Below are 16,180 nucleotides of genomic sequence, written 5' to 3' on the forward strand. Positions count from 1 at the left end.
AGCTGACACTCATGGGTAAATGGGGGCTGTGGATTAGGGCGATGCGAGTGCATAAGTCATCCAATAAGCTTCCGCCAGTGCGGGGGCCACTGAAAGCAGCCATTAGCTGCCAAACAGCATATTCGCCACGGCGTAACCGAATAGTTTACCCGGGAGGGCGAGCGCAGGGGTGGGGGGAGGGGGTCATGCTGCAGTGCGCTCGAGCCGTGGGGTAATGTCAACCCTCGGATATCACCGTTTCATCCAGTCATCATTTTGAAGGTGTGGTGACACCTGCTCGTCCTTTAGGGGCTGCTTGTTTACAGAGGCGCGGGGATATTTAAGACTCCCATGACTGAACATGCGGCGCACTTGAGCTGATGAGAGAGTTTGGTGCTTTTCCACACTCGCAGCATCTTGCACCAGCAAAAAAAAAAAAAAAAAAAATCGCAGTGGAAAGATTGAACTGAAATAAACTTAAAAAAAAGGACGAGTGGAAATTCAATGCAGTCTTAAGATTAGCGTCGCTCTGGCCCGAATGCTAACGAGGCACACAAAAACAGAGAGACGAGGGACTGGATGGGTCCGCAGCTGAATGCTTGTCCCCCAAGCAACAGGCTTCGTGAAAGGAAAATATGTCCGAGTCGGTAGGCATGAGGTGATTACTCACGCCAGGGCCAAGGATGAACACAGGCCCAGGCGCTGTTAAGAGCCGACACCTTCCGATAATGAAATGTCACGCGCCTCGAGTGGCTTTGCGTCCTTTTCTCTTGCTACGCCACCAGATAATGAGGTGCTCCAGCAGAACCCCCCCCCCCCCCAACACACACACAAACGCGCCAGACTGACGTGTTCCGCTCCTCATGTCGACCTATCACACGCCAGTCAGCGAAGCGCTCAGCCTGAGCGAATGCAATCAAGATGGCCGAGGGAGGTCTTAATTACAAATGCACATACAATGCCAAGGTAAACTGAATTTATAATGGAACATGACCTCCCTCCCTCCCTCTCTCATCACATTACCTCTCAGCTTAGCTCGGCTTTCCTCCAGCCATCACTTCTCCATTTAGGTCTTTAAAAAAGAGAGCACACCCAGGCTTTGGGCTGTTTAATGTCTCCCTGACTGTCGTGCAGGTCCTCAGAAGGCTGGACAAATGGCTGCCTGGCTGGCATAGGCGAGCCCGCTGATATATGTATGGGTGGACAGTTTGATGGGTGGATGGTTGTGAGGCAGAGGTTCTGGCAGGAGGCAGCGGGCCCAGTGTTGGGGCAGGTCAAGTCGGGCCTGCCATAGAGAGTTAGGCAGTGAGCACAGAGAGACGACTGGAGCCCGTGCCAGTGAAAGTGAAGTCAGCTCCTGCCAACCTTAAGCTGCTTAATGAGAGCGCGAGAGAGAGAGAGAGAGAGAGAGAGAGAGAGAGAGAGAGAGAGAGAGAGAGAGAGAGAAGGGGGGAGAGAGAAAGAGAGAAGGTGAGAGAGAGGGAGAAAAAGAGGATGAGAGAGACAGACGGAGCAAGGGGGAGAAAGAAAAGAAGGGAGGGAGGGATTGACAGAGAGAGAGAGAGAGAGAAAGAGAAAGAGAGACAGACAGCGAGAGGGAGGGGGGAGGGAAAGAGAGTGAGAGTGTGACTGTGCTGCCAAGGTATTAGAGGATAAACAAAATGTTGCTTTTCCCCCTGTCTCTGTTGCGTGCTGAGGCAGTGCGTGTGTAGATGTGGGGCTTTGTAGTCGCTCTCTCACCATATCAACTGTGTGCAATACGCTGTAATGGAGCACCACAGAGAGTCCTTGAACTACACCAGACAGACACATGCTTATCACTTCTTTTCTTTTTGTTAATGTATATGCATTCACATACACATACATCTTTCTCTTTCTTACACACACACACACACAACACCAAATTCATTTTTCAACATCAAAGTGAAACCACAGGAACTATTATTCAGCCACTGAACCTACAGAGTACACAGAGTACACAGGGAACATTCACCGACAAAAAAAAAAAAAAGCCCATATGAAATTATCCATGCATGGCTTATTGTGCCCCCATTCTGTACAATGTAGAATGTCATTGGGCTGAGGCAAATGAAGATATGGAGGTTGGTAAATAAAAACAAACAGGACACGACAGAGGGGCACAGCACCACTCTCACTGCCCGCACGAACAGAGGGGACCGTTCCCCCAACGCGTCCCCAGAGGACCGCTGCTCGTGCCAAACTCGCCCCACACCCTTCTGTGTGTGTGTGTGTGTGTGTGTGTGTGTGTGTGTGTCACAGACAGACAGCCTCTCTCTCGTGAACCCATACCGTGAGGTAATCCCATTATCTCCAACAGAGGCCTTCAGACGGGCAAAAAGGCAGGGCATGAGGGAATGCACACTGGGGTGGCACACACACACACACACACACACCAAACCCCTCCACGCTCCCTAAGTCCCTACCCTCAACCCCCCACTCCTGGCGCCTGGCTGATGACGAGCACTTTTGACGGGCGCTTTGAACGGCAAATCACCTGTGCGGCGTTGAGCACAGACGGAAATGGGATGTGTGGCATTTGCATAATTTCTCTGTTGCTCAGACGGGAGAGTTTGTGTCTATAAAAGAATAGGAGAGTGAGAATAAAATGTGTGTGTTCAGAGTGCAGGGTTTTCTTTTCCCAACCTGAGGGCTTAGAGAGAAGGAGAGAGAGAGAGAGAGAGAGAGAGAGAGAGAGAGAGAGAGAGAGAGAGACAGAGACAGAGAGAGAGAGAGAGAGAGAGAGAAAGAGAAAGAGAGAGAGGGAGCAGTCGGCAGTCAGTAAAATATTCAGGATAATGTGGCTACACATGAATTAGCTGGCACTTAGAAGGCACCACCTCACTGGCGAGAGCCTCTCCGGCTTCTAATCAACTGAAACTTTAAACAGGCGCCATCAAGATTTCACTCCAGAGATTTCACCACCATTTACAGTCATCAAGACTAAACCGACAGAGATACTTCTGCGCTCGGCGCAGACACTCAAAGAACACCTTTGAAATCACCCGGGGAATTTGAGCAGATGACTCGCGAGTGATGGATCAAATAAACAAGCTGAATAATTAAAGTAGAGCTTCTCTCTGGCAAAAAGAAGGGATTTTGTTTCCAGTCCAAAATCAGGTGTGAGAAGAGAGAGAGAGAGAATATGAGAGAGAGAGAGAGAGAGAGAGAGAGAGAATGCTTCCACAATCTCTATGGGTTTACACTGCCAGTGCATCTCAGAAGCTTCTTCTCAGCTATAAATAACATCACTTAATTAAGCCCTCCGGTGAGTCAGAGAAAGAGACGTTGGGATTATTGACTCATTCACCTTCCAATACATCAGCACACATTATGTGCCATCACATCAGCTGTTATAAATACACATCAAGAAGGGGGGGAAAAAAACACCTCAGATCTCACCAGAAAGGGAACCTGAGTAGGTTTTAGTTTTTGGGCTGGGGAGAATTCTTCCTCTTGAAGATGATAATACTGCCATCTAGTGGCTTAAAGACAGCCAACAAAAATAACAGCACTGTACAATTTAGTGTGGCAAACATCAGACAATTCACATATGTTCAAAACTAACGAGGGAGTTATGAAGGAAATGTATGTATCCTATACAGACTGAGTGGGGGAGGGGGTTAGAGGCCTTGGCTGCAGAATCAAAACGACCCCCTACCAAGTTAACCGAGCACAACAGCGCAGAGTCGACGTTGCCCTCTCTCCTTCCTGACTAAACACCTTCCGAGTCAGCTGTAATTACATATGTCCAGCTCAGACTACAGCAAAGAAAGGCAAGCAAGCCTGTTGAAAATTTAAGTGAAACGGACACCGGGGGCTGCAGCCGCGAGACACGCACACCTGAAATGAGGGTGCAGTGGGGTTGCTGGTTAATCGCAAACACACACACACACACACTCTCACTCACACACACACACACACACACACACACACACACACACATCCACCCATCACCATTCCCATCCATCCCCATCCCCCACCCCCTGTGCCCTAAGTCTGCCTGATGTGGTGTCATCCCTAAGGGCACACCAAGTATCAGAATAAAGGACTATTCACTATTCACAGGAAGTGAAGTATCCTGCTGCATCAGTGCTGTGCTGCTACGCTACAGCTCTGCCCAGAGGGCCATTTTGTATCAGTGTTGAGAGGCTCTCATGCTGCAGCTAATGTATATGCTCTATCCCTGTACACTTCATTAACTCACTCTGACTGACCTTCAATTCTATGGTTGGTGGTCTGAATAATACCCCCCCCCCCCCACCCCATTTGGACGCAAACACACACAAAGAAAACACACACGGACATACAGACATACATACAAACATACATACACACACACACACACACACACACACAGACGTCCTTCAGCCCACTAACCTCTTGCCACAATAGCGTGAAACAGTGTGACTGGTCTGCAGTGTATTAAATGATAGCTGTAGCATGAAAGGCTTTTTGCGCATGAGCTGCGCTGCTACGACTGGCCGCCCCGAGCTCTGCTCCTCTAATTGCTGTTTACAGAGGCCGGGGCGTCACACCAGCGAGGGCTGCTGCTGCTGCTGGACCGGGACAGCGCTAATGCAGGACAAGGCCACGCGAGGTCTGACCTTACCCCCCACACATACAAGTGTACACACACACAATCATATTTATTGATATGTTTGTTTGTATTATTATTATTATTTTCTTCTTCTTTTTTTTATTTTTCTCTATTATTGTGTTAAGTGCTCCAAATGTAAAGCACTTTGAGATGAATTCTGTGCTACACAAATAAAGCTTATTATTAAGAGACACACACACACACACACACACACACACACACACACACACACACACACAAACGTAAACCCCTGGAGGTCTGAGCAGGAGCAGCAGCTGTTGGGACCATGCTGAAGACCGACCCTTACACCCTCCCACCCCGAGCCCCCCTGCCTTCTCCCCTCCTGCTCCCCAGCGGAAGTCGAGATAAGCCGCTGCTGCCCTAGGAGATGGACTGCTGCTACCGCTGCGCAGTCACAAGGGCGGCTAGATTGTTTTTCAGGGGGGAGAAAAGGTCACGTCCATTCACTTTACACGGCAAATTATCTAACCCAACAACACGCATGTACACACAAACCAAAATACAAGCAACAGCACTGCAGGGCGCATCAACGCTCCTAATTCTGTTCAGTGAAGACAGCCTGCTACGGAGGGCATGTCATTTTGTCCTGCTGAACTTCAAGCACGAGATCAAAATTTCCATTTTGTTTTTTTGGCACCAAGACGGAGCTATAAACAAACAGCAGCACATTATTCCTCTGTTACAAACAGCAGCTATTCTTCAGTTATTCCTCTGAGCCCAGGAGAGTAGGGGTAGGGGTTTGGAGAAGGGTGGGGTTCTGGGGGTGGGGGACAGGGCCAGGAGTCTGCCTAGTGTCTCGCGCCTGCACACTACTTTTCCATGTGAGTAATGAGAGTTTAGTAACTGTGCAGAGTCTTTGACACCACTTTGGCACAATGCGACTTCTCGACCATTGGCCTGCAGAGTGCTTTGCTGTTCCTTTGCCGCTTCATCGTCGGGTAAACGCAAAATTTCCATGGAGACTGTGGTAAAAACAAGTGGACAACTCCGCACTGCACCGAGGTGCCCCTTCATTGGATGAATAAGCAGGTTAATCAGATGGGGGGGGTTTCTGCTCCTCCAGCAAGTCATACCAAAACAGATTCAGGAGCAGATAGGGGTGGCCGTTTCCAAAACAAAATCCCACAAGGACATGGAGACTTCCCTGTTCACATACGGGAGAGGTTTCAAGGACCAAACCGTCCCTACACATACTAATTTTGTATTCCACATTTAACTTTCCATTTTAATTTTACACCACAAACCGAAGGCAAATGCACATAAATAAAAGACCCTTTTCAAGGGAGCCGTCTGGTTATTGGAGGCTCAATATGGAGCCGTCTGGTTTATTTTGTGAATCTTCCATCCCACAGACAACTGCTATGTACTATATGGCTTAGTCCATTGTACTTAGCTTTTCTCCACACTCACGTCTTAACTTGAGATTCCTGAGACAAAGAGTCTCTAAATATGCACTTATCATCTTCCGCCTATCTTAACCTATCTAAACTTTCCTTTTAGATCCCAGGGCAAATGCACATTAATAATTGACAGTTTCCTCTTTTTGCTGTTGTGTGCGGATGTGGTTTATCTTGCATTCAGCTTGTTTCCCACAAATAACCACACAGGACCTTAAAGCAAAGTCTGTTAAACCGAGCAGTAAAAAAAGCACAGAAGTGCTAAGAGGAATGACAAGCTGTGTTTCTGAGTCAAATGCTAACTCATCCCTCATTACCATCACTCCTGGTTCTGCCTACAGGGGATGCAGCACGTCATCACGTACGTACGTACGTACGTGCGTGCGTGCGTGCGTGCGTTTATGAGAGAAGGGATAAAGAGTGTGTGCATGTGTGTGCGTGTTCGTGTGTGTGTGTGTGTGTGTATGTGTATGTGTATGTGTGTGTGTGTGTGTGTGTGTGTGTATATGTGTGTGTGTGTTTATAAGAGAAGGGATAAAGAGTGTGTGTGTGCGTGTGTGTGTGTGAGCCTGTGTCTGAGACAGACAGAATGGATGTATCTATGTGTGTGCCTGAATGAATGTATGTCTAATATAGTAACACAGTATAGTAGGCTATGCATATAACTGTGAGCGTATGTGAGCAAGACAGTATACATACATTTGTGTCTGGGTGTGTGTCTTTATGTGTAAGTGTGTATGTGTGAGGTTATCCCTCAGTGAGTATGGTGTGTCTGTCTGTGTGGTGTGTGTGTGTGTGTATGTGTATGTGTATGTGAGAGAGAGAAAGAGGGAGAGAGAGGGAGAGAGAGGGAGAGGGAGAGGTAGCTGGACTCTGGAGTGGTCTTACCTGTGCTTCCAATGGTGCCAACACTGCCGCTGATGTTGCTGCTGCTGAGCGTGAGTGTGGTGGACAGGGCTGGTGCCGCGGAGCTGACCGCCGGCGGCATCTCGCCGTTGTTCAGCTGCTTGACGCGCTTCAGGTGCGACTTGCCGTTGTAGTGGACCTGGGCCTGGGCGGCCGAGTTGAGCTGGATGTTGCACACCTCGCACAGCGAAAACAGCAGCTTCTTCTTCTCCTGCTGCTGCTGCAGCTGCTGCATGTCGGCCTGGCCGTCGACCGGCCGCACCTCTTTCACCTCCACACAGGCCCCATAGGGGAAGCACAGGCGACCATTCTCAAAGAACTGCGTTGGGCTCAGGGGTGTCTTCATACCTGCCCGATCAGAAAGGAACAAAAAAAAAAAAAAAAAAGAGACAATCCAACAAAGGTTAACCACACTACAAATACTACAATCAAATCAAAACAAGTCCGGCCCTGCGAGCACTTTCAAAATACTCACAGTCCTGATGCAACATTATCCTTTTTGTCCTCAACAGACCGATTAATGCTAACCGTCTCACTGAATTCCTGTCATGTCAGGGGAGATTTGAGCGAGTGGACTCAGGAAGAGCACGACGCGGCATGGACTGAGCAGGTGCTTGCTCTCTGCCCCTCCGAACGGGTGAGAAGAGCTCCACCCCTACGTGGCGTAGCGCGGAGTGCCGTGGCGTGGCATGGTGTCTTTGGGCAGCTGCCCCTCCAACTTGTGGAGCCGTGGAAAGAAAGGAGGGCAGAGAGAGAGATGGAGAGAGAGAGATGGAGAGAGAGCGAGAAAGATGGAGAGCGAGAGAGAGAGTGACTGCTGACTGACCTCCTGTGCCCATCTGTTGCCCTCATGAAGAGCCCAGCGCACATGCTGGCGACCCATGAGCATTACGCAATCCGCCCAATGTGCCACACACACTCACTCACACCCCCACCCTCCGACACACTCACACACACAAATATACGCACACAGGCGCGGGTGCAGCTCAATTGCATTGCCACTACCTCCCATGGTAGAGCTGCGTGCCACCGCTTGCCTCTCACACACAGAGGCTTCCCGCCGCCTGGCGCACGATGGCGCGAGATGGCGCCTGCCCGCATCCCTACCACGCCAGGGGGCTCCAGGGTGATTAATTCCCAACAAATCATGCCGCCTCAGTTCACCGGGGCGCCTGGACATAATGGATGGTTTTAGCTGAGGAACAGGAAACCGGCCTCTGGGAACTGGGAAAACTCAATGTGCTCTGTCTTTTAATATCATCTTCGGTTTCTTTTTCTTCCTCTCTCTCTTTTTCTTTTTGCTTAGCGCTGCAAATCTGTGGGCCGTCTCGACCCCCGGCACGTCTGGGGATGAGCGCGAAAGACCAACGGAAGCCGGCCGGGTGCCGCGGAGGCAGCAATATCGGCGACGGAGTGAAAATATAGCAGATGAGTCAGCGGACTCCTGGAGGAAGAGAGCTCTCTTCACATGGATGTGATATCCATTAAGCTGCCACACCAGCAATGGCTGCCTTCTCCCTCACCATCTCAACATAACGTGTGTGCGTGTGTGTTTGCGTGTGTTTGCGTGCGTTTGCGTGCGTGTGAACGTAAAGGCAGAGGGCTCGGTGGCCATGTGTGTCCCTCTCTGGACAGTAATCCCTCTGACACAGGCCATAATCTCCCCGGGCAGCTGCAGACCCTAATCCCACGTCTCCCTGCAGATAAACTTCCACAAAACTTACTTCCCGGGGGGCTCTCCGGCCATCCAGCCTCTATTTAGTCCCCAGCGACGCCACCACAAACACCACGGCTGCCTCAGCAACCCCTTTTGCACGTAGGCATAAAAATGAAGAGAAAGAGAGATCTCCTCTCTTCACTCTTCTTTACTTTGGGTGCTAAAGTTCCTGGTTTGGCCTAGTTTGGTGCTTTGGAAAGGAGGCCACACTCTGAAGTCCTGCTGCAGAGCGAGCGCTTGCTGACCTGTATTCGCTGGCTGGGGATGCAGACATGTTGGGCTGGCTCTCCAGCGCCGTTCAATAATAGAGAGGAGCGACTGCTGCCGGCCTGCTGTGATGCAGCAAGTGACCTCATGAATAAACACAGACACACACACACACACACACACACACACACACACACACTCACAGACAGACAGACAGACACACACGCCTCATCAGAGGCATCTTACATCTAACACTTCCAGAAGCCAAGCAGCTATTGGGCTATTGCAACACACACACACACTCATTTACTCACTCACACACTTAGATGTTCAGAGAGGCCACCATGGTATTCAGCCCTTGATCATCCTCCCCATCCACACAGACACATATACACACACAGATGCCCTCCACAATAAAGCACAACTTAGCTCCATCTGAAGTGACATTAAGTGTTAAAAAGCATCATCAAACTTGTATGCAGTGAAAGGGTTATTAGTACAGCTCCCTTTTATATGTTAAACTTCCCCTTTTGACTGCGAGAGAGCAAAATATAGGCCAAGGTTTCCAGGCTTCCCTTGGTGCTTTGATGCCGTGGGATGCCTTAATATTCTCTCAACCTCTTTAGAGATAGCATAATTGGGGTTAGCGGCTACTACTACACACAAACTCCAGTACAGTAGGGGCCCGAGGCGGTACAGACACACCACTCCTTCCTTTCCAAGAAATATGCTGAGCAGGTGAATGCCAGCAAGAACCCGGACGATCCTCCGATTGATTTCACTTTGGCAAATCCACTTCAATCAGTCTAGATGAAGGGGAAGTCAGAGATTAAAGGATTTCTAAGCTCTGAGACAATTTAGCCATGATCTTGTCATGCTCGAGCGGCGCTCTAGAGGAGACACAGTCAGTGCCAAAGAGGAAGGACCTCTTCATGGTTGCTCTTGATGGGGCCCTCTTCATTCATAGTTGACCTGCTCAGTGAGAGGCACCCTACGAATGTTATGTATAATGCATGATGTGTTTTTTTTCCTGCCAGCACTGGTGCCCTGAGTGAACACGGATCAACTTTTATATAATACATAATGCATGAGCATGTCCGCTAATCAGGTACATTACATCAACAGGCCTGCGCATGTTTCTGTGAAAGGATTTTCTCGTAAATGGCAGCCCACCGCGCTGCGCTGCACCGAGCCGAACATCAACTTGTCTATAGGCAACACTGTTCCAAACAGACACAGTGATTTCAGTTCAGTCTCCAAATCTGAGAATCTGTGGGATAAGACTGAACGAGCCAAGTGAGGTTGATATCGACTTGTAGCCAATTTGACAGAGCTGGTGTGAAGCATTGGGAAAAACCCTGGAATGCTTTCAGCACCTTGTAGAGAACATGTCTGACATAATTGGACTCCCATACGGGTGCAGCACAATAGGAGGAGGGTGCTGTCCTTTTTTCTTCACAGCATAGCATTTTAAAAGTGGCCAACATTATTGCTGAAATGTCTCCTGTGTGTGTGGTGTGTGTGTGTGTGTTTGCGATTAACCAGCAACCCCGCTGCACCCTCACTCCATGTCTGAGGAGGTTGTGTTGACTGACCATGAACCACAGATCAATTGATTCAAAACAAAAGCAACTGCAGCATATTTTTTCCCCACATTTCTGTGTGTGGTGTGTGTGTGTGTATCTATGTGTGTGTGTGTGTGTGTGTGTGTGTGTTTGGGGGATGGGCAGGCTTGGAGAGTAGCCTAGGCTATAAACTCTTTGCCAGCAAAATTTTCAAACCACATTTTCTCAGGAAATGTGGCGCAGTGGGACCAGACAAATATTACAAATTCGCCCCAGACTACACGCCATGAAGCACCAGTCAGAATCACCTGAGCCCCCATGAGACCAGAGGCAACCATACTCTGAAAACAACATGACTAAGCAAACAAAAAAGTCCCACTTCTCTTTTGGAACAGCTTTTTTTGGAGTGCGGTGAAAGTAGTCACTGCACAGCACCACATCGCGTTCCCTCTTCCAGTTCCCCACCCTACTTGACTGTGTCAGGCGGAGAGAGAGCCATCCCGCTGTTCCTATTCCTCCCTGAGGGTCGCCACTCTCCGCAGCACAACACACTGACAAGCTTCATGATGAGAGGCTCTCAGCACTGCAGCGCACGCAACGGGGGCCGCCGCGCAGTGGAGGCCCAGCATCCTGTCATATCATAATGGACATAGGGGACCCGAAGCAGTGGGCGTCCGCCGGCACGAATGGATGGGCGAACCCCTCGGGCAGCACTTCAACCCACTGAGCCAAAGACAGAACGAAGTGGCTTCCCGCTCACCGCATCTAAATTTTCATTACCTTCATACAGTCTAGCAAGATACTTATCCGACTCAGAGAACAGTTAAGGTACGCAACCGCGGCGACCGGCTGCATCATTATCTCCATGGGAAATGGTATGGATTTTCTGCATTTTTGTGGGTGTGTGTGAAAGTTGGTTCACACAGAATCTTTAAGCCGACAGTCTTAGCGTTGATTCTCTCTGACAGTGTTCCCAAACTGTCAGGCTCTCGCAGGGCGCTAATCACCCAGCGACTCATTCGCATGCCATTACCTCCTCGCGCCTCGTCTTCAGCATGCTAGCCGTGTAGCACCTGTTTCCCCCCCATGGCATTAATAAACCAGCCTCACGCCTAGCTCCCCATAGAACTCATTTGCCCACAAATTGCACAGCGCTGCTCAAAGGTCAGGTGATAACAGCTTAACACAAACGGAATATGATAAGTGTCAGTCTTTGATCATGTAAAACGGTGACCGGAGGGGCTGGATGTGACCCTCTGAGCGTCCTTCAGCGTTTTCTCAACAAGGGAAGAATGTTATTCCCAGCCCACCCCCTCCCTGACCCCCAACCCATCAACCTCTCCCCGCCTGACACGCGACCCCTCCGCCTCTACCTCCCCCCAGCTTTTAGAGAGGGGATCTGCTCACCCAGGCATGGCAAAGTGCAATCAGCGGTGGGAATCGAATCAGAGGTGAGGCAACAGGATGTTAATCAGCCGCTCACAGTCCACCGCTCCCAGAAATGACAGGTGAACAAAACCTGAAGCGAGTCAACATAGCGTCTTCATCGGAAGACAAAAAAAACCGACAGAATGAGGTCACCAAGGCACAATTGAATTTAGGTGAATTTAGTGGCAATTCCAATGCAGTGCACACTTCTTTAGACTAACAGATTTTTTTGAAAAACACATAGCAAATTTTGTGGGGTTTTTTGCTATGGAATGAATATGGTGTAAGGTTATACCTATCCAACCAGATGTTGAATAAGTATAGTGTAAATGTATCTATCAAACCAAGACCAGACATTGTGTTGTCACTACACTGATAACATGCACTTAGACAGGCCACGGCTTTCCCCCATCATGGTCTTCACATGAGAGAGATGAGGTCTTCACATGAGAGAGATGAGGTCTTCACATGAGAGAGCTGTAGAAAGATGTTCTTAGTGTGACAGACACTTCTTAGTTATGGCTATGCAACCCAACCATCATCACCCACTGCATTTGTGTATTGAACATTGCCTGTACCCAGCCATTAAGCCATCAAAGCATAGTTAGAGCTAGAGGATTGTGTCAGATGAGGGAGCCGTTGAAATGTCTCCTGTGTTGAAACAGACTCATTCACATAAGGGGGCAACAACACCTTTCAAAGGCAAGCAGTGACAAAGCAGTACACTGATAAAATCTCTCACACACACGCACGCACGCACACACACACACAACCATAACATAACACAACCAGACACACACATAAACACATACCAGCATACACCCTCTCTTTCCTCTCTCTGCCATCTGTCTTGTCTGTTTCTCTCAGAGTGCTAAAGGAAAGACTGAGGACATTGCAGCCAGACAGCTTTCCACTTGCTCCTATAACACAAGTCTCCAGTGAGGGTCATTTGTGTTGCTCTCTCACATGTGAAACATCTGGGACGGGGAGATTTGTTAATGTCTGGGTGGGAAACGGACCCTCCTCCTCCTCTCCTCTCCTTTTCCCCCTTCTTTTCTCCTTCTCCTCTAACACCTCCTGCCACCCACCTCCAGGAGGGAGAGAGGGAGTGGAGTGGAGAGGAGGGGGGGGGGGGGGTTGTTTCACTTGTTTAATGTGATGGCAGACGTCTCCAGCGAGGCTTGCTAGGCACTGCCAACACACCGGAGGATGGGGATGTTCTGGCGCTATTAATAACCCACAGCGTTCCATTTGCAGAGCTGCGGGAATCACACACAGGCTTGTCCTTCCCTTGACCTTCTGACGACATTGGATCCTCGTCCTCGTCCTTGACTCTGTGTCCTCACTGGTGCCTACAGGAATGTCTGACACCGGCTGAAAATACGAGGGACCTGAAAAAAGCTCTGCTTGCGACTGCACCGGTTTGCCATGAGAAATGTCCTAGAAATTACCTCTGTCTGTGTGTGTGTGTGTGGTGACAAACAGGCAGATAAAATCTGCTTAGAGAGCGGTAACGGACCGCACCTGGCATGCAGGTCATGTGTGGGAAAGTGGCTCAGGTCATTAGGCTCAGAACGGGAGACGGAGATAAACTACCGCTGGGTTCAGACATGAGAACAGACAAAGTGAGTGTGTAGCAGCCTGTGCAGGCTCTCTCTAATCCTAGAAGCAACCACTACACCATGGACTAATACATTACCATTACTATTGTTGAAATGAACTGATATGTTTGCCTCTGAATCCAAATGGTATAAGAACTTCAGGGCAGTAGTATAAATACACAGAGCTTAATTTGCACTCCAACGAACTTACAAATGCATAAACAGGATTCTGATCGATAGTAGACGTGTCTACTAAACAAACAAGGTGCAAATATACAGCAGTCTATATGTAGAGATAATGAATTCTTCAAAAAATGGCCAGATACTACCAAGAAAGGGTAGTATTCAGGAAAAACAATGATTTCTTGGTTTGTTTTCACAATATGGTTTTGAAAGGCATCCAGTGAAACTGCACCAAATAAGGGCTGCATCTACTCCTCGGTCAACTCCTACGCTGTGCGTGTGTGTGTGTGTGTGTGTGTCTGACTGTCTGTCTGTCCAGGGCCTGCGCTGACCACACAGCTGCTGCCAGATGTATGCTTCAGTTAGAGCTCAAAACCACCGGCACGTGGACGCTCTTAGTGACCCATGCCATCAGCTTACCACTAAAGCACACACAGACACACACATACACAAACACACTGACACACACGCACGCACACACACAGCTTACAAAACAAAACAACAAGGTTTTTTTTAGGAATCACTCGAGATCAGGATGACATGGCACAGTATGTTGAGAGAGTGTGTTGTGCAGAGAGGATTTGTTGCTTAGAATACACTCCCCCTGCTGACAAGCCCCTTCTAAGCTGCTGGCTACGAGAGGTCAAGAACTGCTGAGCTTCAAAGGAGTACTATTTGTTTGTCTGTCCTAACATGTTTCCAGAGTCTGCCCCAAAGCTGGACCCTCTCACAAAGGTGCTGAGAAAAAAACTGTGAATAATTTCTGTGTAAAGTAGATCCTTCCTGTGCTTAGCTTGGCACATTCAGCAAAAGCAATGTAATATATTTGTGTGTGTGTGTGTGTGTGTGTGTGTGTGTGCGCGTGTGCGTGTCTGTCTTTAATCCCAGCTCCCTCAACAGGAAACCATGACACACTTGCTTTAAGAGTGTCAACATAATGTTTCACTTCAGTCACTGCGCTCCAAGCAAATGCCTTTCCTTTTTTTTTAAGCAGGCTGCAAGTCAAATCCCCACGAGACCGTTAAGTGCTGAACATAACTGATGCATCACACAGAGGATTCAGATAACTAAAGCCCTCCTGAGCTTAATTTGCTTTCAAGCACAGCTGCTGACCTGAAAGTAAGGGATAGCCAAGAAAAAAAAATGTTTAGAAAATGATCTTTTTTTGATGAAATGGGGCCATTTTTCATTAGCCTAGCAAAGGTTGTCAGATAATGAAGCGAGGCTCCACTGGGGATTTGGGAGCACACTTGGGGGCCATGAGGGAGTTATGAGTCCTCTGCGCTTCTCGCTCAGCACTTCCAGGCCTCCTGACATCAACCCCATTACAACCCCCTTTGTCTCTGCTGTTTTTTTCTGTAGTGAGAGGCTGTAAAGAGACTGATGGTAATGTTTTAACCCTCCATGCATGCAGTTAAGGAGGAAACACCTCAACTCCTCTGCACAGGAACAACCCAAACACAATGATATACTCGCACAACATTTACACCATTCTCACACATACAGTTGATCATGACCTAAATTCCTCTGCATTCCTCCAATATCCCATCAGTTGAAAATCAATGCTGTGAGATGCGAGATTCAGTGCTGAAAAAATCCCAGCCTTGAAGAATAATATCCATCATATTGACCTCATGTATTGTCCCACTCTGTCATGTCATTTGAGGCCTGGCATGCCTGAATGCACACTCACACATTCAAAAATCATTTGAGGGATTGACTGTACTTTAGCGAGAGACAACATTAGCTAAGCTAACATATCCCAGCTATTAATAGAGTGTCCAGGCTAATACCAATAGAGGTGATCTTAATGACCTTATATCCAGTCTAGACATCTACTATACTGCAAATGGAACATAATCCCATTACCCAAACTGCCGTAGTATAGCATCATTACACAGAAGATCAAGATGAAGATGGCATTAAGCAAAATACATTCTGTCTCTAGACATTAAATAAAACTCTTTGCTATATAACGAATGTGACTCTCTGATGTATATCAGCATGGTGACTGATATTAGTCAAACAACATAAATAGCATCCTTCTTAAAAAGGGCCATCTTCTGACCACCAGCATCTTCAGTTCAGTCTGAAGTGTATACAAAATGCAAACCTGACCGGCATGTACGGTATATTCAGTGAACACACATTTCAAAGAAACTGAGGGCCTGTGTCCTGTGCTGTTTTAGATCATCAGAGCTCACTGTGTGTGTGTGTGTGTGTGTGTGTGTGTGTGTGTGTGTTTGGCAGGCCAAGTGTGTCCATCCCTCTGCTGGGCTTTTGAGCGTTTCATTGTTGTGACCCACCGCGGGCACTGACGCCCTTGCACTGCTGTTGCGACTTGACAAAGCGTGTAATGATATATGTGTGCGATGAGTTCCATTTCATAGGCTGACAGTCACCTTGGACAAAGGCATCCGCTCCAGTGTGTACACACATCAATACAGCTGCGCTATTTTGAGGTGTTCGGGGGCTGGGGATCGGGTGGGAAGGCTGATGATGTCTTTTTCAGACTGGAGACATATAGGTCAGAGCACACGGCAAGGCAAATGAGGGGC

At 48.5% G+C, this 16,180-nt stretch overlaps 1 protein-coding gene across 3 annotated transcripts in view; it reads right to left on the reverse strand.

The window, feature by feature from the left end:
- The window catches only part of znf385b (zinc finger protein 385B), an 89,269-nt gene that overhangs the window by 60,858 nt on the left and 12,231 nt on the right, over positions 1-16,180 (reverse strand). For 2 of the 3 annotated variants that reach the window (XM_042082338.1, XM_042082329.1), the window contains exon 2: positions 6,904-7,269. In XM_042082338.1, coding sequence (XP_041938272.1) covers positions 6,904-7,267 — 364 coding nt within the window. In that variant the 5' untranslated portion in view covers positions 7,268-7,269. Of the gene's footprint in view, positions 1-6,903; positions 7,270-7,396; positions 7,819-16,180 lie in introns of those variants that run through there. The other variant, XM_042082320.1, reaches the window with a different exon arrangement.

Source organism: Alosa sapidissima, chromosome 2 (assembly GCF_018492685.1).
Source record: "Alosa sapidissima isolate fAloSap1 chromosome 2, fAloSap1.pri, whole genome shotgun sequence".
Taxonomy (NCBI): domain Eukaryota; kingdom Metazoa; phylum Chordata; class Actinopteri; order Clupeiformes; family Clupeidae; genus Alosa; species Alosa sapidissima.